The sequence below is a fragment of the Lissotriton vulgaris genome, chromosome 1_1 (assembly GCF_964263255.1).
Source record: "Lissotriton vulgaris chromosome 1_1, aLisVul1.2, whole genome shotgun sequence".
In the NCBI taxonomy this organism is placed as follows: domain Eukaryota; kingdom Metazoa; phylum Chordata; class Amphibia; order Caudata; family Salamandridae; genus Lissotriton; species Lissotriton vulgaris.
Genome location: NC_141685.1, coordinates 1,879,274,647 through 1,879,300,451, shown reverse-complemented (window position 1 = coordinate 1,879,300,451; position 25,805 = coordinate 1,879,274,647). Strand labels below are relative to the sequence as shown.

Sequence of the window (25,805 nt, the reverse complement as noted above, 5' to 3'; positions counted from 1 at the left end):
CTTGGCCAGAAAGCTATTATTTCTCAGAGCCACCACCGCCCTGGTAGCATTCGCCCAAGAGCTAGGGAAGCGGTCTCCCCAAGAAATGATTAAAATATACCATGCGAAATGCCTCCGCATAGCTACATACGGTGCTGGGGTCTGGGGTCATGTTGCTGTAGATCCCTTACAGAAGGTAGAGAACGGCTTTATAAGATACTTGCTGGCAGTCCCTCAGAGTTCACCGACCTTTGGTTGCCACATTGAATTAGGCCTGGATTATATAACAGATATTATTAGCATCCAGCCAATTCTCCTATGGCACTGTGTTTGACAAACAGAACACTGCAAATGAACACTGCAAGTTGACACGTTCTCTGATTACTGACTGTCTTGGGTTAGATAAATGGATGAATATTCCCTGGTTGGACTATGTGCGCAATTTTCTGATAGATTTAAATCTAGCACCCTTTTTTTCCCATCCATCTACTATTGTGGAAATAGCAAGGAAAAATCTAAAAGCTCTATGTCTATCCCACCTGAGAGAGTTACGACTAACCCAAGAAATCAGTAAAATCTCCAATCGCCAGATTTTAGCCATCCAGACCACTCCCGGGGTGCAACCGTACTTACAGTACAACCTGAATAGCTACGAAAAATACCTATTGACCCGGTTCCATTTTAACATCTATCATCGCTTGATTACTTTCCCGAAGCAGAGTGATTAGTCCAATAATCTCCCACTCTGTCCTTGCGATGAAACATCAGAACAATCTACACTGCATATAGTATTTTTCTGTAGATACTATGAGTTTCCACGAAGGAGATGGATTATCCCTGTACTGAAACTCTTGGGCTAACAACGCTGTCGTCCTGCGTTTCTTGCATTACAATTCTTAGATTCTGAGCTCTGTGCTAAATCAACTGCTTGTTTTTTGAAGGCTTGTATTAAATATCGTATTAGCTATGACTGATTTCTGATGCATTAGCACTTTGTAATAACATGAACTACGAAATTCTAGTACTGTATAAATGTTTGCATGTATAATTAATTCCGCCCTTTTTTATCTACCTCTTTTTAAAAACAGAAAATGGTTTTATATTATGAAATGTTTTTTATGTGCTTTTATGGTTTCCTAAAAAAGTATGGAATCCGAATAAAGATTATTGAACTGACTTGAACTGGGTCACCACCAAATCACAAAAAGCACACCTTCTAAGTTAAGATCTAGCTTTCTGCCAAAATTTGTATAATTCCGTTCAGCTGTTTTTTCTGTATCACTGTTCAATTTTCCTATGAAACATTGCATGTGGAAAATGCATTTTCTTGGCACCCGCTTGACAGATCACCCCAAAACTTTTCAGGAAGGATCTGAGGATGATGGGACTTTTGTTTGAAAAGGTCAGTGAAGATCTGTCAAATGGCACTAAAGTTCTTAGCAAAGCACAACATCTATGGAAACTTGGTCTTGCCTATAACAACCCAGTGGCAACTGCTATGGTTAAGACTGGCTTTACAACGGAAGATCATTTTTGTTGTCTTTGGAACCGTTGGATGAATCTTCACAAAGCTTTCCCAAAAAAAGTTAATCCACCTCAGCTCCTTCTGAAAAGCTTTGGCGTGATCCATCAAGCCAGGTCTGCTACAAAGAGGTGGTCTAAAATATTTATTTATTTGAAATATGTTTTCCCCTTGCAATTTCCTGTAGGAACTTTGGACAAATCGACAGAAAAAAGGGCTGAAATGAATTGCACCAAATTTGGCAGACCGCTAGAACCCAAAAAGCTTACTTTTAGTCATCTGTTCTACATCTTTTCAGCCATTTTAAAGAAATGAATTCCCAAGATGTATAGATATCTGTTGATGAGGTAGTCTGTAGGACTGCAATTGGAAATATGAGACAAAAGCAAACTCATTTACTAGTATCGTAGGAGTTCTACAGGACCAAAGGACCTCATTGGCAACTGCCTCATGAAGAAAAATGCTGCGGCTACCATTGCTTGATTCAATTTCAGTCCCAAAATCCGGAAAATTAAAAAGAAAATGACATAAGGGGGCATGTATGTATACCCTGACCCCGAACCCATTGTGGAAGGTCCAAATTTACAAAAACAATGTAATGTTGTCACAGTTGGGGTTAGATGAAAACTCTGCGAGATTCCACAGAGTTCCCGGGAACAGGTGAAAATAGGCAAACCACACTGCTCATGCTGTGACTTAGCAGCAGGAGCTCGTTACACGCTGAAAAATCAGTGTGAAAGGCACCACACTGCATGTCATGGGGCGCTTCTTCCTGAGTTGATTTTGCTGCACTCTAGTAGATTTTCTACTTGAGCTGCAGCTATCTGACCATGAATGGTCAAGAATATCTGCTTTGGAGAAATCTCGCTGGTTGCCCTCCTAGTAAACGAAAATCACGTCAGGGCGCACCAAATCTCACTCGCTAACTTAAATTGGCGAGTTGCATGCAAGAAAAAACTCCCTCGTGGCAATTGGTGGAATTTGGCCAGTACTCCACAAAACAAGTATAACGCAGAGTGTCCAAAATTTACCCAACTCCCAAGGTGGAGCGGGATTTATAACCCACCCCTAGTTATAGTCCCATGGGGGACCCAGTGGAATTGAAGAGACCCCCCAAAAACTTAAAGCACAGCCTTTAGGCTATGTAAAGCTCTTTAACCGCATCGCTGCTGCAGTGATTTTTGCGCTGTGCGGCTGTTTTCCGTTTTCCGCGTTACATGACGAGCTCAGCTCGTCATCAGCACACGCCACCCGTGGCTGATGACGAGCTGAGCTCGTCATCAGCAGCGAAGGGGTTAAGCAGAGTTGACTCATAATACACTATGAAACCCCATGACATAGGTAAGCCTCCACCATTCACAGTCTGCGCTCAGTGGGCAAACCTATGATTAGAGCCCACACCCTTCATAGACCTAAGCCCCATCAGGTGGGCAAACCCTCTACTATGCACAATCTACACTTAGTTCATATACTGTGAGTATCCCACTCCCTTCAGACACATAAGTGCTATTAGATGGGGAATTCTCTACTGCGCACAGTCAGTGTAGAGTACAAAGACTGTGTACAGAGCCTCCTCCCTCAAAAGACCAAAGGTCTATTAGGTGATCAAGCCCTTAATCCACCCAGTCTGTGCTCAGGGTGCAGACTGTGAATAGAGCCCACTCCCTACAGACATGTAAGCACTATTAGGTGAGAAAGCGTCTACTATAAACAGTCAGTGCTGAGTGCAAAGACTGTGCATACAGCCCACTTCCTCCAGAGAACTAAGCCCCATTAGTTGGGCAAGCCCCTACTATGCAGAGTCTGTTCTCTACTCTGCTTTTCCTGGAGAGCCCACTACCCCAAGAAAACCAAGCCAAATTAGGTGGGAAAGTCACTACTACAGAGAGGCTGAGCTTTCTGTGCCGCTCTCACAGAGAGCTCACTTCCTCCACATACTCAAGCCTCGTTATGTTGCGAAGGGCCTACTAGGCACAGCTAGGTATGTTTACAGAAATTCACTGAAAATACAAACGGTTAAAGTGATGTTATAATAATATCTTACTTTACATTACAGGGCTCGAAAATCCTCTCCCCCGCTCGCATTTGCAAGCCAGATTTAAGTAGGGCAAGCTATTTTTGGATCCTACTTGCCCTTTCTGGTGAGTAGGAAGACAAACTGACTTTTGACTTCTGTCTCTGAAAGCAGAGCAGATGTGAAAAGATAGCAAGATTTAAAGGCATCTTTATTGCTCACAAAGTGAATGAGCAATAAAAATGCCTTTAAATCTTCTCAAATTGTCACATTTGCTCACAGAGGTCTAGTGCATTACAGTAAGGTTGAGTAGTGTTTTTTTAAAGTTACTAGACCTGCAAGTCTAGTAAAAAATTTTGGGCTTTCGAGCCCTGCATTAAAAAAAACATAGCAATTCACTGAAAAAATTACAGATTAAAATGAGGTTATAGTTAGGTGAAAATGTCAGTTAAAAATACAGTTTTAAGCTGGAAAAAACACAGTAATTATAGTTTACAGCGCAAACTATAACTTGTGCCTTTACCATGCACTGCTTATATCCTCATATATCATATCACTCGTGACATGTTCAATGAAATCATTGATGACATCACTTATGACATCTCCAATGACAGCATTGATAACATCACTGATGACATCATTCACCATACTGCTGTTCAGTTAGTCTACAAACTAGAACAGTCTTTGTAATAAATATGTAAAAAAGGACTAAATGGCACAGAATAATGTAAAGGATAACTTACATAAACATATGTGATTCTATAAAATAATTATACTATAGTCCACTCTCTCTAGATACACAAACCCCACTCGGTGGCCAAGCCCCTACTACGCACATCCCTTGCAATGTGCTCACATTTTTAGAGTCCACTACCTCCAGATAGCCAAACTTCTATTACACACAGTCTTCACCCTGCTGAAAAGTCTTCATGGATAGCCCTCTCCCTCCACACTCCCAATCTCCATTTGATGGCTGAGCCCCTACTACATATAGCCTTTACCCTGTGCACAGCACTTCCTTGAAATCTCACTCCCTCCAGACAGCTAAGGCCCATTAGGTCACCAACTCCCTACTGTGCACGGCTGTTGCCATCTGCACAACGTTTTCTGGAGAGACTACTACCTAAAGACTCAAACCATCCTAGGTGGTGAAAGCTCTCCTAAGCACAGCTTTTGACATGTGGACAGCTCCCTTATGGAGATCCCACACCTTCCACACATGGTAGAGAAGTGTGGCTCAATGGTTAGAGCGGCAGACCCTGATGCAGTAGTCTGGCCGGGACCAGGGTTCAATTCCCGCCTCGGCGGGTCTCGGGCTCAATTTCCTCGGACCTGATAATTCTCGCCTCGGTGCCTATTCTGATCATGAGCCCCACTCTGCACCTCTGGGCAATAGCTTGCTTAATCTCTACAACTGCCCCAACAACGCGGAGGATGCCTGACTTCACCTTGGGGGTGCCCAGGAGTGGGCTCCTCACAGGGAAAGGCCAGGAAGGGTTACTCTGCGGTATTCGTACAAGCGCCGAGATGCCTCCGGGTAGTTGTGCGCTATATAAGTGCGTAATTATCATTTACATGCAAACCCCATTAACAGTCTAAGCATTGAGTAAATTGTTACACTAATTTACAATACAGAAGCTATTGACAATTTGCTCTGGATGTTTCTCACTACTTTTCAGTGAGTGAATCATATAGCAAACTATCACACTCATTGGATTATGTAATCAGAAATGTCATCACTACTGAGAGGACATCAGTGATGTAATCAGTGATATCTTCAATGCTGTTATTGAACATGTCATGATGTAATATGTGAGATAGAGGCTGCAACCTGACCTCATCAGCTGAACTCCCCATTTGGAACACCGTGGGAGATCAGTACCAGCATGGTACCTCATCCCATATGCTGATGATGTTAATAAGAAACAAATGAGGTGACTGGAGCATCCGACCCACCTCACTGTCCAATACCTTTATGTGATGGGGACAGGTCACCTTTTAATACACTGGGTCACAAAGTCACTGCGGACCCATACTACACTGCAAGTTGCATACCTATGCCATCATTGGGAGGGCGTATTAGCCTGCCCTATACAGATCAGGAATGGGCTGCCTATTGGAAAGCCCAACACATATTCCACGCAACGCCCAATTTCACCTTATCCAATTTTACATCAGACACAGAGCCTACCTCACCCCAGCCAAAACAAACTGCTACTTCCACTGTACAGACACTGATTGCCCTCACTGTCAACTGGTTAATGTGGATCTTCTCCACATGCAGTGGGTCTGCCCAGCCCTCCAACACTATTGGCGAGGTGTCACGTCTCAACTTTATACCTGCATTGGACTTCCAGGGCAAGACACATGGAAGATGTGCCTCCTGGGTTTCTACCATTGTCATGTGTTTCCTGTGTGGCCCATTGAAGTTTTCCCTATGTTAACCTAAACGTGTACATCATAGGTCGCATTTTTCTAAACACACTTGCTTTGTGCCCTACTGTACTTTCTCATGAAACCTGAATCTGTTTCCGTGTTCTGTTCTTTTCCTGGGATTTAGACTGAACATCTTAGACAAGGTCAAACAATGGCCCTTGTTATTTTCTCTGGTCAGACACTAGCAGCTGCTGTTTATTAGCGCATATGTCTTGTCAAATAATGGAGTCCAAGAGAGTAAGTAAACACACATGGAGTCTGAGTTCAGAGGCAAGATCACTGCATCAGCTGAGATGTAGTACAGCCATCTGTGTATGCTGAGGTACGGGCTCCACCATTAATCCCAGAGATCTTTTAGATATATTCATTTAGCTTCAGTAGGAAAGGGTGGGCGGTTAGGCTATTCTGTCTTCTATCATGACACAGCTTTTTCTAGTATATGGTTCAATAGCCATGCTAATAGTGTTTCTGATATGTATTTGTTTTCTAATTGTGGCACGATTGCTGCATTCTAGGACACAATATTTCGACTAAACATTCTAAACTACCTTTGTGTCTTTTATTTATCTTATTGTGGATGAGTGAGAGAGCGAAAGAGTGTGTCCTGTTAGTGCGATCCCTGAGAGAGCTGCGAGTGTTGTCCTCTGGGGTGCCAATTCACTTGTTTCTCTGGTAAGGTTAGGAGGGCAAGTGAGGCACTATAGCTAGTCAGACTCTGGCTCATATGTACTGAGGTGGTATGGGAGCTCCGTCCCTACATGCCGATGTTCTATGGTCCCAAGCATAGTTCTGTTCCTGAGAAGAATCCCTGCAATACCATAGGGACCAGAAGCGCTGAGTTACCTCTCGCTTTCTCAACCTGGGATTGCTGACAGCCAAACGGCTCATTACTTGGCAGTGGAAATCACCTGAACCCCCAACACTGGTAGCCTGGACGAGATCTCTCTATGCGTGGGCACAGGCAGAAAGTGTTGCGTTGCACATGGAAGACAGCCTAGGGCTGCACAAACATCCTATAGCCACTAAATGAGTTACCATACTAGTCGATTTCCAAGCTAACAAACCGCAATATGCTAATGCTCTAGTAGAACCACTGGAAGATGAAGATGGAGTGTCAATTGGTAATGTTACCAAGTAATCATATGACATTCGCTGAGGTCTAACCCTTTCCCCTGTACACGTTATTCCAGGTCTCTGAATATGTACCTGGAAGTTGAAGTCATGTGTCCTCCTGATTGAACATGTCGGGTGTGGGGAGTGGTGGAGGGCTACAACTAAGTTTTCTTAGCTTCTGTACTTGTTGTAATTTCTTTCTTAAAAATTGAACTGTTTGCCTAATCCTTGATAAATATATGGCTGGACACTCAATAGAATCACCAACCTAGTATTATGCCTTTCTCCCACAATGTAGCATTCAACCCAGTATGACATTTATACGCTGATTTGTGGCTTCCTGCTCTCAGTATTATCTACTTGTGTTAAAAATAATCTGTATTCCAAAATGAAGCTCAGCATTTGTAACACTGATTTATCTAATTGTTTGACCACTTTAACACTTAAAAAACTAATACACAGATCCAAACAAAATTATGTGATATGTGGGGTCATAAACAGTGCATGGGGCACAAGTTATAATAGCTCAGGAAACTATTACTGGAATATATATATGTGTGTGTATATTCACTGAAAAGATGTTATAGTGAGGTGAATGTCAGTGATAACATTAACGTTTCAAACTTAAAAAAATACAGAAATTCACTTGTTACAGTTAGCAGAGTTAACTATAACTTGCTCCCCTGCCATGTACTGCTTATAATCTCACATATTACTTCACTCATGACATTTTCTATGACATAACTTATGGCATTACTGAAGTTATCTCAAATGACATTGATAACAGCACTGGTGACCTAATTCAAACTTCTTTTGAATACATTGCTTTATAAACCAGTATGAAAGTAACTGTAAAATAGCTCAGATTATATGAAGGATCAATAATGCCATCACAGATACAACTCCCTTAGATGTAGCAAGCATGTGTTATTTGCAACACTGACCCTATACCACACACTTCACGGGTACCCTAGTCCACATTAACAATCAACCACAGATGTATGGGAAACCCATAGTGTTCAATATGTATACAACTGTTCAGAGAAAGCCAAGCTCCTCAAAATACTCTGAATCTGTTCCAAAATGAATGCCCTACTATGGACAGCTTTTATCTCTATCACACCCCTGACAGTCATTGAACCTACATTGAGAAATTAAGTTGATATAAGTAGAAAAGTGGGTATTGTACACCGTGTTCATTCTATGGAGAGGATTTACTGTGTGCCACACTGTTTTCAGACAGTGAAACTCTCATGAGAAATACTCTACAGAGTAATTCTTCTAAGAACAATGTACACTCTATGCAACACTTGGTGAAAAATACACTATTCACTTAAAATAGCCAAGGAATGAAGGTGCTAAAGATCATTCACCTGCAGCCTTCACACTGTGGTGAAAGCTTTACAGATAGCCCATCGCCTGAAGCAAAAGAAGCCCATGTACGTAGGTTAATACCTGGTGTACACAGTCTTCTATCTTACATAGAAATTGTCATGCTTAGACGATTCTTTCTAATAACGCAAAGCGGCTTACAATACTTAGTATATAGTATGCAGAATCTTTGCTTTGTTTCAAACTTTTTCTGCAGAGCCCAAATAATTGGGTGGAACATGCTCAACACCAACTGTAGCTTGCACACAGAGTTGCTCTTCAATTTAAAGATTTATAACGGGTTCAATACGTATACACAGCTATGATGTATTAGTAGCACATGTGTTTTATAAACCCTTACACCCATTAGCTGGACACAGGCTGTACAAACTTAGGTAGAGAAGCACTATGGTGGTTACTCGCCCCTATGTAAACTATAAAAGACACTAACACACTCATTGGATGATGCCATTAATGATGTCTTTGAAATGTCATAAATGATGCCATAGAACATGTCATAAGTGATGTAATATGTGAGGTCATAACCAGTGCATGGCGGGGGTTCAAGATATAGTTTGCTCTGCTAACTATGATGAATTTCTGTGGGTTTTTTTGTTTAAAATATGAATGTTCTCTTTCACCTAACCATAAAATTACCTTAACCTTTGTTTTTTTCCAGTGAATTTCTAAAGTTTAAGAAAAAAAAAACGATCTATTTATCTGGCCTAACTATAACGTTACTTTAACCTTGGTTTTTTTTCAGTGAATTTCTAGTTTGTAAAAAAATGTAATGTAAAATGTTATTTCAATACATAAAGCCAAATCCCACCTGCCCATGGCTATTAGCAGTGCACAGCGTGGGATTGGCCACATTACCTGGCCTACAACCCCCCCACCCTCAAACCCCAGATTGGGCACGGCCCTTCGTCATGCACAGTGTGGGCTTGCTGCCAGACCTGCACCTAACTCTCCACAGGCAGCCACCTGGATGCCACCAACCCAACGTCCTGCACTGCCTTTGGTCGTGTGTGGCATTGGGTAAGCCTCAGGGCCTGTTTTGCAGTCAGGCCCTTTTTCCAACAACCCACAGGCAGCCTATCCTACGCTGCACACATCCTTTGGCCATGCACAGCAGCATGTCAACCATAGGGCTTGGCCCGTCTCCGGACCCTGTGGCCAAACCCTTAGCGGACTCCTAACCCCACACCACACCATGCACAGTCTTTGGCATGAGCAGCGCAGCTTTGGCCTTCAGGCCACATCCCTGAGCCTCGTTAGGCCCTCGGCCCCATCCCCGGGAACATAACAATAAAAAAAGGGGAGCCATGTGCCCCACTAATTGAGCCTCATTTGGTCCTGGGGATCCCATCCCCCAGGGCATATTGTATTTTAAAGGGGAGGTGGCCACCTCCCTCGCTCCCAGAGTCTCATTAGTTCTTGGGGACCTCATCCCCAAGGATCCTAAGTATTTTAAAGGGGAGGGGACCATGTTGTCCCCTCCCCAAGTCTCATAAGGCACAAGGTAATCCATCCCAAAGGACCACATTTTTTTAAGGGGGGGTGTGCGTTGGACTTTATGCCCCAGGACTACATTTGTTTTAAAGGAGAGGGGGTGAGGGCCCCCCTCCCCGAGCATCATTAGGACCTGGGAGCCCCATTCCTAATAGACTTAGGTATTTTAAAGGGAAGAGGGCCACATTGCCCCATCCCAAAACTCATTAGGCCCTGGGGACCCCATAGCCAGTGCCTTTTTTAGAAGGTAGAGTGCCACATTGCCCCCTTCCCAAATACATTAGGCCCTGGGTACTCCATCATCCAGGACCTTAACTATTTTAAAGGGGAGAGGGGCCACTTGGCCCCTCCTTCCCCAAGCCTCATTAGGCCCTGGGGACCCTGGATCCAAGGACCCCTTTTTTTTCCTTGGGACTGGGGAAAGAAGGTTATGTGACCCCTGTGCCTTGAAAAGGCCCAAGGGATCCCATCCCCTAAAGGGGAGGAAGGCCACCAGCCTCCCCCTTCACAAGCCTTTTTTGGCCCCATCCCCTGGGGCATGCCATTAATTTGGGTGGGTACCATGGTGCCCACCCTGGGCACCCACCATACACTTGTTTGGGCTGGAGGGAGGCCCTGGGTAGCCCTAAGGCTTCCACGACCTAAAGCGGCATTGCTCCTTCTGGCAGGGAGCAACTATTTATGCTGCTTCCTCCGGGCAGGAGCAATCTGTCAATCTGTTTCCCTGCCCGCATCAGAGCCACACCTCCCTTTCTCCCCTACTCTTCAAATGTGCCTCTTAATGCACTACTGGTTGGGGGAAGGAGTCCACTTTAATCCTGAGGGACCTTGGCGGCCAAGAAGCCCTCCTGGTACCTCCTGTAAGTCCTACGCAGTGGAATTCCTGGCTGCTAGTTGTAGGGCCAGCCCCACTCTTTAAATGCGGCTGCTTGTGAAAAAACCATAGAAATTCACAGAAAAAAACCACAGGTTTCGGGGCCGTTACAATTTGAAATTAGCATTTAAAAAACCTTAGAAATTCACTGAAAAAACAACAGATGTCAGGGACATTGGAGTAAGAAATCAACATTTAAAAAAACCTTAGGACTTCAATGAAAAAAACACAGATTTCAGGGACGTTATAGTAAGAAATTAGCATTTAAAAAACCTTAGAAATTCTAGTCAGGCTGGCATTCCACCAATACCAGAGAAATTCAGCCAATATAGTTAGCTGAGCTTACTATAACTCAGGCCCGCAGTGCACTGCTTATGACCTCACATATTACATCACTCATGACATGGTCAGTAACATAACGTATGACATCACTGATGACATCTCAAATGACATCACTGATGACAACAGTGATGACCTCATCCACAGCATCTCTGACGCACCCACTTACACCCCTATAGAATCTTTTATACATCCAGTACCACACAACCATTCACAAACCATTTCACCGAGCCATACCAGTACTTACACACCCACTCATTGATTAATTGATCTACACACACATCCACTCACTCATACTGCCACTCATTGACCCACTTACTCACTAATACTGCCATTAACATATCCACTCATACACCATACAGGCGCGCACACACTGAGTGAGTCCCCCATAAATCTACTCGCACACCTAGACACTCATTCATACAGTCAATCATACAGCCACTTTCTCACCCAAACACTTACACATCCACAAACTTATTCATACAAATAGTAACACATACACACTCAGCTATACAATCACTGACAGAAGCATGCACTCATCCATGTAGCCACTCTCACATTGACTCTCATGCATACAGTCACTCATATACCCTGTCAAGCACATATACTGCCTTGCACATACTCAGTTACTCATTGATACTGACACAGGCACTCAATCACCTACACAGTCATACAGACACTCTCTCAACCATACAACTTCTCAAACACCCAATAGCACCCCATGCAGCCACTGACTCACCCACTCACTGATCCATACAGGCAGTCACACACCTCTTCACCCACAAACACAGATACCCAGACAAACATAGACGTAGACAGACAACCAATTAATCACCCATAGAGCCATTCACGTACCCACTAACACACTCTTACACCCACTTAGACATCAACTGATAGTTTCACACAGTTACACAACCAGCCACTCATCCATACATTCACTGAGAAACCTTATTTACTCAATTATACAGTAAGTCACGAACCCACTGAGTCATCCATACAGTCACTCATACCTCCACTGGTTCAGCAGTACACCTTGGTGTATATATACTTAACGCTCATAATCTTTTTAAAAACACTCAGTCACTGGGTGATGTCATCACTGATGAGATCACTGATGTCATTTGAAATGTCATGAGTGAGGTCATTAGTGATGTCACTGACCATGTCATGAGTGATGTAATATGTGAGGTCATAAGCAGTGGATTGTGGGAGCGTCAGTTATAGTTGGCACAGCTAATTAGAACAGCTGAATTTCTCTGGTTTTGTATGAAAGAAATGTCAGCCTAACTAGAATATCCCGGTAACCTTTGTTTTTTTTCCATGAATATATATATATATATATATATATATACACGCACACAAACAGAGATGGATGGAAGGATTAACAATGAAGTAGAGCTGGGTAAAAATGATGGACAATGATATTCTGGTTTTCTTCACCTTGAAACATACATTATTTTCTTTTAACGCCATATTCAAAGACAGATATATGAACTATATAGCTGCAAACTAGAAACACATGATCTTTCTTTCCTTTCTTATCCTCCTTTAGTTTGCTTAATATGCTGATCTATACACATTTTCTGACTCAATTAAGTATGTATTTACTTTATTAATAATTCAGGTCAATTAAACTGTAAATGTATAAAATGTTTCTTCATTTGTGATGCATCAATTTGGCCTCTCCTTTAAATAATTAAATATAATCATTTGATGGCAAGAGTTAGAATGTATGTATGGGCTTGCAATGGAATGCATATACCGCCTAAAGTCTTAAGGCTTTTTTCAGATCTCTGCTTTTGCTAATGTTAGATTACTTTTTGTTGAATTTCTAGAATGTGTGAGATTGCTGCTGACTGCAGGAGCACAAGTAAACATTGCTGACAAAAATGGCTTTACGGCTTTGTGCTCAGCCGCTGCTCAGGGACATTTCAGGTAAGTAATTTGCTGAAACCAAGTTTGTATTTTTTGTATTGGCAACAAAAAGAATTGTACAGGGATATCTAATTTTCAGTATTCCTTTTCAATGCTTCATTTAAATATCTTAAATCAAATGCTGTCTGAACTTGGTCATGTTGCCTTAAACTCCCAGCATGGCTTAGCATATCTTGATAAAACATGGAGATAGTCAAAAGATTACCGGTAGACATTACAAAAAAATCTATATCCATTCATCCAGGACTTGCTTTAAGGTGTCTGAGCTCTCACCTTCTGGTTCTCCCCTCTGGACTGTTTCCTGCTTAGCTGGTCAAGAAATTATATTTAAACTATAGTTGCTTGAACCAACCTCATAGTTACAAGGTTCCAAGTTTGGCAGCTAAGGACATGAAATGTTAATCTTCTCAATAATTCTGTGGCCTTTAATGCTTCAGTCTGTACTTCACCATTTCGGACACCATGGATGCTTCAGCTTGCTGGAAAAATCAAAGGTGGGTATAATTCGCTGAATTCATTGTAGCAGAATTCCTAAGAATTCTACACGAGTACGCATTATTATGCGAGAAGAATAATTCAGCATTTAGCACTATTTCTTAGTGCAAAGATTTCCATTGCATTCGAAAAATGTGCCAGAATGCAATTTGCACTTACAGAATTGTGAGCATGGGCAGCCACTTGTACTAGATAAATGTGTTCTTGGGATAGGATTTCCCTCCAACTTACACCTGGCATTTAGCGATATTTTCTTAGCATAAAATTCACCTTCCCAGCTAAAATGGATGTGAGGATGCATTTAGCGCTAATAAATCGAGCTAAATGCAGGAGAACACAAGTAGCTAGCATGAGTAGCCATTTGCACCAGATAAATATGCTCTTGTGGGATTTCGTCCCCCCGCCCCCAAATTACTCTTAATTATACAAGCAGGAGTAATCACGTTATCATCAGTAATTTGGCATTTAAGAGCAACGTTTCAGGTGAAGAGGTCAATTTCTTACAGTTAATTTCAGTGTCAAAAACAAACCTTAGTTAATGTATACATGGACTAAGAAGGCCAGGTCACTTTGTTCGTCAGGCTGCCTTCATGAGCCTACGCGAGGGCAACACAGAAATGGTGGCACAGTACAAAATGGAACCCATATTCTAAAGTGGAGTCGTGCAATCTATTGTACTTGGAAATTACAGAACCTCAAGTGCAAAGATTTCCCTTGCATTCGAAAAATGTGCCAGAATGCAATTTGCGATTACACGAATAGTGAGCATGGGCAGCCACTTGTACTAGATAAATGTGTTCTTGGGATAGGATTTCCCTCCAACTTACACCTGGCATTTAGCGATATTTTCTTAGCATAAAATTCTACTTCCCAGCTAAAATGGATGTGAGGATGCATTTAGCGCTAATAAATAGAGCTAAATGCAGCAGAACACAAGTAGCTAGCATGAGCAGCCATTTGCACCAGATAAATATGCTCTTGTGGGATTTTGTCCCTCCCCAAATTACTCTTAATTATACAAGCAGGAGTAATCACATTATCATCAGTAAATTGGCATTGAAGAGCAACATGGAATTACCAAATTTACCCCGATAACTCCGCCATAATTGAACTTTTGCCTGGGCCCAGAAAGAATCAGTTTCAGGTGTTGTATGATTTTGTGGGAAGAAGCATCAGTAAATTGCCTCAAGCAGGCCTGTCCTTGAGACCAACTATGCCTATACATTTCAGTAGCTGTAGAAGATAGAATCACCATCAAGTATTTGCTGGGGCTTTATGCTTTTTCCTAGCCTCTATCGTGGTGAGCATGACATAGCAAACTTGTTCAGCGAAACCCCTTTCCATCGCTTATGTCCTAGAAGATGGTAATAAAGAATAATTGAGAGCAGAAGGAAGGGGAATAGCAAATCAAAAAACACACTCGCCAACTCTTTTTATCTGTCTCTCTGCCTCGCTCTGTCACCGATGACATACAGTTTCCAGAACATGGTGGCTGTGAATTAATTGATGAGTAAATACTATCCACACTTTTATTGAAAAACATCAGTAAAAGTAATAGAAATATATCTTCAGAATAACACAGGGACCTAATAAGCAATTAGAAAGCTGTTCTGAGATAATGTTTGCACCGTGATATGTATAGTATTAGGATGCTCTAAAAATGTAGATAGATATTATTAAAATTAGGACATAATGAATAAGTACTCACTATTTTTATAACTTCAATATTGTCCTATGACTGTGAAGCCTTTTCATGGGAACCCGAAACAGTCTTATGTTACTGGACAGCGTCATGTCTTTCGTTTATCACATTGCTGGGACTAGAATTGTGGGGTAGAATATTGGGAGGCCTGGGATGTTACGGTATGAACGATTGGGCAGTTGGCTGTTTCTTCATGCGTGGTCAGTTGCATACTTTTAGCGTGGATTTGTTCTGCTTTTCAATAAAATTAGGAAAACCTACTAATCTTCAGTGGTCTTCTTTTCATTGGCGACGAGTGGTAGAGAAGCCCTTGCAACCGACCAAAGCAGTTCTTCAATCAATTTACAAAATGCATCCTTCGGTAACACTAGCAACAGTACTAACCATAACAAAATCATTACCATCCTTGTCTTCAACTCCCTGCACCTTATCCAAGGGCAAACGGGCCTAACTGTCAGCAAAGATGTTCCTAGACCCAGGAATGTACTCCAATCGATACAGAACTCCATAAGCCTGAACCGCCACATAGGAATTTGTGGAGTAGCATTATAACAATAATAATAGTTCATTTGTATAGCGTGTCCCCGCGCTAGAAGCATACCTGCAAGAAACAAGATTACTGGGCTAGTGTTTGTACAGCCAATTTTTTAGTCCTCTGCGGAAGGAAGGTTCGGATTTCTCTGCACGTAGCCATAGAGGTAGTCTATTCCAATTCTTGGCCGCTAGGTAGCCAAAAGATTGGGTGCCCATCCTAGGTTTCTTTATCCTGGGAACCTTGAGCAGGTATGCTCCTGTCGATCTTAGCTGGCGGCTGGGATTGTATGGAGTGAGAAAGTCATGTAGGTAGCTGGGGCCTTTCCCTTGTAGGCTCCTGTGACAGAAACACATGGCTTTAAAGATAACTCTTTTGTCAACAGGCAGCCAGTGTAGGGAGTCTAGAGTTTTTTTCGTGGAAGCACGGCTAGGAAGATTAAGGACACGGCATGCCACTGCTTTTTTAATACGTTGGAGGCGCATCATGCAGTGTTTTGGCACCCCTAGATAAAGGACGTTCCCGTAATCGAGTTGTGAGGTCACCAGAGTGTGAACTAAGGTTTTTCTAGCTGATACAGGGCGGGCGTCAACGTTTTTTTTCAGCATCTTCAAGGTGCTATAGGATCTCCCTACCACTTTCCTGGTTTGGGACTCAAAGGAAAGTCTGGACTTGAGCCATACTCCTAGGCTTTTAACCTCACTTTTGATCTCCAGCATAGACCCCAGTGTTTGAAGCCACCAGGCTGTATCCCAGATGGAGGGTGATTTCTCAACGATCATGACCTCCGTCTTACTACCATTCAATTTAAGGCAGTTGTTGGACATCCAGGTGGCCAGATCATTGAGACATGAGGAGAATTGTTGTGAAGATTCGCCAGAATCTTGTGCCAGGGTCACCACAAGCTGAGTGTTGTCAGCATATGACACCATGGAGATCTTGTAGTTGTTCATGATCTTGGCCAGCGGTCCAATGTAAATGATTAAAGAGGGTGGGACTCTTTGGTGGTGTGGAAGGGGTTTGGAGCGATGGGGGTTTTGTACAATTTGGAAACTGCGATCTTCCAGGTAGGACCACATCCACTGTAGCACTACCCCATTAAGACCACACACCTTTAAGCGTTGGATGAGGAGATTGTGGGATATTGTGTCGAAGGTGGAACTTAGGTCCAACAGGACCAAGGCCGCCGTCTGACCAGCATCCACTTGCCTCCGTAGGGTCTCTGTTGCAAAAAGGAGAGCAGATTCAGTAGAGAGGAATGCTCTAAAGCCAGTCTGCGTCGGATGAAGAAGGTTGTGTGTATTGATATACTCCACCAATTGCTTGTTCACAACCTTTTCAGTGAGTTTAGATATGTATGGGAGCAAGGAGATGGGACGTAGGTTCTCCAATAGCTCAGGGTTGGTTGAGGGCTTTCTCTTTAGAGGTATAAAATCGCGTATTTCCATGCCATCGGAACCTTTCCACAATTGAAGGATGTATTTATTAGTTCATGTATTTTGGGTATTATAAGTTCAATGCCCTCCTTTAATCTGTTCGGTGCTGCTTGGTCGTCTGGGGAGCCCGATTTGATTTGAAGAGCCATTTCCTTGAGCACCAGTGTGGGTTGGGTGAGGAACTCGTACAAGGGTATCAAGCAGATCTCATTGAGTTCCTCATTAGGACCATTGAGGCAGTTACGGGTTTCCACAGGGAAGGAGTCCTATATATAGTGGACACTTTTTGGAGAAAGTAGTCTGCAATTACGTCGCAGCGCTCTTCGGAGCTGCTAGGTGTTGTGAGTGTTCTCTCCAGAGACCAGAGATCTTTCAGAGTGGTGTACAGTTCCTTAGAGGAGTTCTCAGCCATGTTGATTCTTTCTTTATAATACATGGACCGCCTTTTTTTGAGGAGGGAGTGATATTTATTCTGTGCTGCTTTGTAAGCTTCTTTTGAGAAAGCTATCCTCCATTTTCGTTCTAGGCGCTTACATCCCTATATGGCTATTCTAATCTCAAATTTGAACCAGGGTGCCGATTTAGACCCACGCTTAAGGGGCTTTGTGGTCTAGGGGGCTGCTTTGTCAAGTGCCTCTGTTATCCACTTATTTATAGACATGTTCGCTAGATTAACAACAGGGGTGGAGTTTTTTGAAGCGCCTTGGAAAAACTCTTGTGGTTAAACTTGGACTAGTTTCTGCGTGGGCGGGTCGGATCAGTGCTTTCCACAAGGAGTTGTTTAGGTGGGGGTATGCAGAATTTTATGAGGTGGTTTTATGATATTCATTTCTTGCATTCACTTACTTTCCAACATTCCAAAACACAATTATCTAATATCACAGAACATGTGTTCAGTAAAACTTATCCTTTTTCTCCTGCTGATCCCAATTCTCATAACACATGTTCCCCAATTCCACATTCTGTTTCTACTCCCCCCTTTTTGTTTTAGTCATTCATACTCTCCTGGCATGCTTCTTTATGTCTTTAATTTTCTTTCCCAACACCTTAAAAATCTTCCTGACTCCAGCCATTCCATTGGATTTCCACTGTAGTTCTGTGAAGTCACTTCGCAACAGATTTTTTAGCACTGTGGTCCTAAGTGCTTGAATTCAAATCATGCCTTCTTCTAACATCCACACAGTCTGGTATCTTACCAGCCTACACTAACTGAACAACTGTCTTTCCTTCACCATACTAACAATGTCTTTACTGATAGCACTTATTTTATCCACCTTTATCCACTTTCAATTGCATTTTTTTAATGTTGGTTCTCTTCACACTATTCTATTGTCCAGTGCTATGCTCTGCTTCATTTTCTTCAATGGAAGTTTCTTTACTGCTCTAATACTTTTGCCTTATTTCTTTGTGTTCCTTATGAATTAATTACCTCTGTTTTTAATTGATTAGTATCCCACTCTGAAAGCAATCATTTCCAAAATAGGCAAAATATATAATTCTTCATAGGAAAAAGGCACGCCATAGCTGCTGCACACCTTCTGCCAGGATCTGTGTGCAATCATCATGTTGTCTATTTAAATACTATTCATCCTTATACGGTAGATGAAATAAATAGCATCACTTTTAGGCAACAGTAGTATTTTTGGCAGATGTAAAATTATTTTATGCTTTCTAAAGGTGCTAAGGCAAGTCCTCGCAAAGTGGATGTCTTGTTTCTTTCTCACAGTTGATGTACAGTTGTCTCCTATTCTTAATGAACTGAGAAGTATCTTGAACGAGAACACATTTTGCTTCCTTAAACTCACACAAAACTAAAATGCTCTTATTTTTGCTGATTCTTCTTCTGATCTTTGTCCTTTATCTTTTCAGCTGTATCATTTATTGAAAACTCAGTACTTTTCTCTTTACCACCTCTGTATATAATATTAGTATTTCAGTCAGCTTTTCACCTGTATTGGATACCCTCGACAATTTCACAAGTTCATTTTTGCTATTATAAGCTATGAAATACCTGTGGAAACTGTCCACTCTCTCCTACGTAGGTTACCGGTCAACGCACTTCATTGACTAATCAACATAACATCTCCACAGAAAAAGCTTCTCCATAACTCTGCCATCTTCATGCTTTCCTTTTCTTTATATCATCCTTTTTTTGACGCTACCTCTCTCCATGTGCCAACGTCTTTCCCTTTAGACTTGAAATGAACATACTCTCCTTCTCACCTCTTCTTTTTAAAAATGCCTTCTCCATATCTGACAACCTGATCCCCATTCCTTTTGCCCGGTCACATTGCTGTATTGCTTTTGTGATAATGCTTCTTTTAATACATGTGTCTCACCCATGGTATTAACATGACAAATGGGCTGCACGTGTTTAGCTCCAGTGTACGTCTGTGATCGTGGGGGGGTGGAGGACCGGAATAACTGGCGCGGAGGCTGTATATAGTGTGCGATGTCTATTTATTGGTAAATACAGATGTTTTGTCACTGACAAGGTGGAACACAAAAGTTGGACTCCAAGGGATGGGCGTTCGGGTCTTCTCCGGATGACGAGCCGGGATGCCTGGTCTTCGGGCAGGGCTGCTCCTGTTGTAGTCCTCGGAGGTTGTAGGGAACAAAGAAACAAAAGGAGCCGTTAGTCCGACTGGACTGTAAGGACCGAGTTCTACTACCGACACCAGGGGGTGTGGTGAGATCAAAAGAAACAGTGAGGAAGGTCAGGGTTTGGATAACGGTAGGGGGGGGGTAAAGAGCGTAAGTTGGAAGGGTGTCAGGTGAGGGTTTTGTGAACGGAGGACAGGTGTATTTACAATAGTGTTTGATAGGGATAGTGAAACTCCAGCGGTGCTATAAAAAATATATATACAGTGTATATAACAGACCCAGGAGTGAGGCTAGTATGTACAATGCACTTAGGGTGCCACCAAAGTTATTCTCGAGATTTAGGTACTCTCATGCCCCGCAGCAACTCTTCCGAGAGTTGCGGCCGCTCCCCAACCACCTCCTGCGGACTCCACCAGTCCTCACTCCAAAGGTCTTCCTCTTCTCCTTGGATCGCCGTCTCTGGTTCCGTGTTCGTCCGAGCCTCCTGCCACGAGTTCGCCGCTCTGAACGTGTCTCTCTCCTCTTCTCCGTCTTTTCCGGTCTCGTGAACCTGGATCAGGGAGGGGCTTCCGGGGTCACAGGATTGTTTTTCAGGTACTACTCCGGTTCTGATTGGATCCTGAAACAAAGGACAGAGGGGTGGAGTGCTGGTTGTTAGAGACGCTTCTTGGTCAGGCTCCGAGGAGGGGGATCGTCTGGGATGACGCTGCGTCAGAGAGGTAGGGGAGGTCGCAGTATCACATCATCTTTTAAGATAAGTGTAAAGGGGCACTTGGCTGGTTACATGTGTGCACACAAGTCTTCAGGGTACGCGTGTGAGACTACTGTTATGCGCAGCTCGGTAAGTGGCCAAAGGTTGACTGGCGCAAAGGGGACTCTACAGGATTAGATATTAGTATGGGGAGGCCTTTGCCATGTTAGTGTAGACTAATAAGGAAGGCTAGTGTGATTTACTGTTTTGATTGTAGTGGCACCTTATTATACACATTGGAGGATAACAGCCTTCGAGTGCAGCCCTGTTTCCCATTGGCCTACAATGTTTAGTCACATATCATAATGAAGTGGAACCTGTGTCAGAAAATCAAATCTGTGAGTTCCAAGATAATAGCTGTTCAACTTATGGGTTATTCAGAATTGGCATTTCTCTGACTCCACTCAGAATCAGAGCCCAGGCCTTTTGTCACTTAGCTTTGCCAAGTTAATTACATTTCTCTACAACAGCAGGAACAAAGGCCTCTCCACATATGGCAGCAATTAACAGTGCTTCATTCATCTCCTGAGGAGGAACAGGGTGGGTATTAAGGATCTTCATCAATCAATCAGCTGTTACACTGTAGCGGGGATGGGCCAGCTCAAGTCCAATGAACAAAGGAGGGAGCACAGACCTGCAGAGCCAAAACAGGAGGGGGCTCCCTTTGAAAATATTGGTGAGAATGGCCCTGGCAGTGATGTTAGCAAGGGGCAGAGCTGAGGCCCCAAAGTAGATGTGATTAGGGACTCCTGGATGATGCCCTCTTTAACTGTGCTAACTTCCCATCCATTCAGGAGGGTTGGGACGGGGGTAGAGAGGTGAGAGGTGACGTGGCACCCTAGGACTAGCTTCTAGAACCTTCCACTCCCTTTAAAAACTTTTGCACAAGGGGGAGACTCTCTCTTGGTTGGTGCTTTTCAGCACTTAGCTGCTGCACCTTAGGGCTGCATGCACAGCTAGAAGAAGGAACCTCTTGATGCTGAAAAAAGCTAAGGACTTTGTTCCAGTTGACCCCAGGATCAGTGGGTCACCCTAAGGCTAGTGAGGCTGGCCCCTACATCCCCTGAGGACTAGTTGGGGGGAAAACCCTAGACTTTTGCACCCAGACACAAAGACAAGGAGGAAGGCTGACACATGAAGCCGGAAGAACCAATGCCTTGTGTATTACCACTTAGGAGGTCTGCCGAAACAGCCAAAACTCTCCACCAGGAGCAAAATGAGACTAGGACCCCTCAAATTGGCTTAACAGGGCCCAAGTTATGCCATTTTGATGATTGGTCACCTTTGATCCCCTTTTCGCCAAGCGGGCACTGTGGGGCTCTGCCGCCTTTTCTAAAAATGTCCCTGGGGTGGACCAGGGCCTCGGCGTTGGTGTAGGATCAACTCTTTAATTTTTCCAGGGAAACAGCATGCGTAGGGCATCCTCCCCAGACTCTCCATTGGCCAGAGTACCCCATTCCCTGACCGTGAATACAGACAAGGGTTCGAGACCCCATCCCTGAACCCAAATATCCACAAGGAAGGGGGATCCCCGTCATGCCCCTCTAGTAGCGGTAGGGCAGCCCCACTCATCATGCCCATGTTTGGGAGAGCGGGCATCCACCTCCAGGGAAGAGATCCCTGCCTGCATTCAGGGAAGGAGAAGCTGTTGGCTCCTGTGGTTGCACGCAGAAGTCTGGGCCATGCAGGAGCCAGCGAGCCAGCCAAGGGGTGGGCTCCCTCAGCTGTCCTCAATGTTTGGAGGTATGTGAGTTCCCGTATGGGACTGGGCACCCCCAATTAAAACAAGCATTTGCAATGCAATAGGTCTTGCTTTTGCAAGCGTTTAAGCTATTGGCATCGTAAATGACAATGCCTTTTTATTTTTCTGTTTTGATAATTAACACCTAAATAAAAGGCATTGTCATTCAAAATGCCAATAGCGCCTCCTCTTGTAAATGCGAAATCTCGTCCGGCAATGCCCCTGGCTGCTTGGAAAGTGAAAGATCGAATGGCGTGGTACAATTGTTGCAGTAAAGCCTGTCATGCCTGCAGAAGGAGAAGCTCATTATAGAAAATAGTGCTTACAGACTAAATAAGGCATAACGTGTAACAACAGAAGTAAAAGGGCCCGTCCTCAAGGGTGGTTACAAATGAAGACAAGGCGGTACTTAGGAGGGATTAAAAGCCTATTAATGAATCAGAAGACAGCATTTACAAAGGACAACACAAGCCAATAAAAAACATGGGTGGAGAGTAGGCGGAGATTCAAGTCCATTCTCTAAGACCGCATTCCATGCAGAGCAATGCATGTGCGGCCCAGGCTTGACCTAAAATGGAAAGGGCATTCGATCGGCACTCAAAGACAAGAGGGGCTGGCAAGCAAGAGGCAGTCAACCAACATATGTCAATTAAATGTCTCATGAACCAGCGACGACAAAGGAACTTGGGATTAGAGAGCAAGGGGGCACTGAACGAACTAAATGTGCTAACCGCCTCTTGTGACCCAGACAGAAGCGGAGAGGAGGGTTGGGCGTGATTCTTAGTTCGCTGTAGTGTAACTACACTAAATTACAGCAAAGTTAAGCAAGATTATTTTGCGTCTGGTGTAAAGTGAAAATACAGAAATTACTCTGGCCAGTCTTAGTTGGGAGGTGGAGCATTATATATATTAAAAAATAGACCGAGAAATCGGAAGCACTATAGGTCAAAAGTAATGAAGCAGAGGTCAAACAAGTGGGGCACAGTGAGGTATGATTGGGAAGATGATAGTGAAAAGGGTATGCTTGAAGGAGATACTCCTGAAAAGTAAGCAGAGACCCCTGTGACATTGGTATAGAGCTGAAGAGAAGCCACAATTACAAAAAACAAGGGTGGAGAGACCCTGAGGGAGTCAAGAAGTAACTGAGAAAAGAAGTAGCGACAAGCAAAGGCTAGAAAGAAAAGATTTTGAAAATTATCCTGTGTTATGTTATCCAATAACCGCCTTGCCTTCGGACACAGTAGGCAATTTGCCCCCCCCCCCACCCCCACCCCCCCTCCACCATCCCCTCCCCAGCTGGAGAATCTAGCATTCCAATAGCGGCCAACAGCAGCAGTTTCACAATCTGTTGACTTTGTCGTCTGTAAGGATGTCCCCAGTAGGCTTCTTCACATGAATGAAAAGCAAGCATTTGCAATGCAATAGGTCTTCCATTAGTGATAGTTTGAGCTATTGGTGTCGCACACACATTTTTTTTTATAAGGGCTGAAGGAAACTGGTGATGCTTGTAAATTGCCAACACCATCAAAAACCATCTGCTGAGGAAAATGCATTCACATCCTATCCTGATAATGTGAACCAGGACCTTCCCTTTGTTCTGCACATTTTGTGCATTTAAACACAAACTACATAAGCAAAAAGTGTGGTGAATTCCAATTTGAATGTGTGCTACGTTTGTTGCTCATGTTCTACATTTTATACAGTATCCCAAATTGCTGTAGGACAAAAAAGAAATACATTTAATAGACTGCAATTAAAGGAAAACAAAATGTGTTCATTTGCAACCTGCTCTGTCAAAGTCGTGAATGTTAATTCCCAAGTATGTGTTTTGAATGTAAACTTAAAAGAGCTACTGGAGGATTGTAATGAAACAAATAAATGACTAATAATTGCTGTTAGTATATCCAGTATGGCTACTTCAGGTGAACCTGACAGCTAAATATGTATTGTTCTTCAGCACCACTCGTTTGTGCATAACAGGGTTGAGCAGACAACTTGCATGAGTTAAAAAAAATCTCCATCCCTTCCAGAAAGCACCATTCACAGCGTTAAGTTTGACTCTGCCAACATTACAACACAACACACAGGAAGGGAGTGGAAAAGATTGGGAAAAGACAGGAGCTGTGCTAGCTCACGGTCACACTCTAATGGCCTTCAATTGTCAGAAACGTTGAAGAATGTGTGGAGGGCGTCTGCAGGCAGGTGGGCAGGGAGAGGATTTGATTAGGGAAGCTGGATTTTCTGCCAATTCTGTCCTTAAGAAGTGACACCAACTTAACCTGGACGTGTGGGAGAAGAGTCATGCGCCACATTTAAAGTGCTAACTAAACACCACAATGTTTTATTATTTTTCATGTCGCAATTATTTTTTTAATGAGCTGTCCTTTTGCCAAAGTGGAATTTGCCCTTTTCTTAAATAATTACTAATTGTCCTAGCGGAGGACAACAATGATGCCAAGCACAGTCCTTACATTGAATTTCAAACGAAGGAGAGTTGTCAACACACCCGGGTGGCATTGTGAGCAAAGCAAACACAGACTCGTCCACTCACGTAGGAATCTAATGTTACCTTTTACTGCTGAGGCAGCAGCCACACCAGAGATACCAGTAGTAGAAAGTGAAGATGAGCCAGACCCATGGAAGCAGCCGCACATGAAGCCTTTCGTAGGGCGGCTCCGCCTCCAAGAGTTCGTAGGCAAACACCACCTGTACGTTTTTAAAGAAGCGCTGTGTACAGTAAACAACTACCAAGGGCTTTAAATGTTACACATAAGGAGCTGTGAATGCCTAATGTACCTTCCTTGTCCTGCACGTTTGGATGTAAATCAGTCCAGCTGCATACATCATGTTTCCTCCTGATTGACCCAAGCATGCAGAGAAAGCGCGCTAAAGTGCTTGGGCAAGCAGGACTGGTTTATTTATCAGTGCACATTTGAACTTTTCTGCCTGGCTGCGGGCAGGCGGTATTTACTAAAACATAACCACCACTCTGCAGTAAACACAATAAATCAGACACCGAGTGGGGGGAGGGGGTAGCCAGAGAAGGAGGGGGAACAATGGGGCATAGAGGAAGCTTCTGCACAGTGGGAGGGTGAACAAACCCAGAGCATATTTAAAAGTTACAGCGCAACACCCATAAAGTGGCACGGCACTGAATTAGAAAAGCAAAACAGAAGGGAGCGGTGTAGCGTTCTAGTTTATTTACGTCACGTCGACGTGACGTACGGCGGCCATGTTGGCGCCGGGTGCGCGCGCAGGCATTAGCGCGCCGAGCATTGAATAGAGCAGAGCGCCGGCCGGCACTCCTCGGTTAAATATATTCTTATAGTAAATAAATAAGAATAGCACTTCAACCACTGGCTACGAGTCATCATTTGAATACATTACAGTGGCGACGAGGTCGGGAGAGCGACCAGACCGACGCTAGGAGCACAGAAGGGAGTTAGCAC

General features: G+C 43.4%; 1 protein-coding gene across 2 annotated transcripts in view; it reads left to right on the top strand.

Annotated features, from left to right (window-relative positions):
- CTTNBP2 (cortactin binding protein 2) overlaps positions 1-25,805 on the top strand; it is a 670,231-nt gene that overhangs the window by 347,414 nt on the left and 297,012 nt on the right. For both annotated transcript variants that reach the window (XM_086919417.1, XM_086919418.1), the window contains one exon: positions 12,996-13,095. In XM_086919417.1, the coding sequence (XP_086775543.1) occupies positions 12,996-13,095 (100 nt within the window). The remainder of the gene's footprint in view (positions 1-12,995; positions 13,096-25,805) is intronic.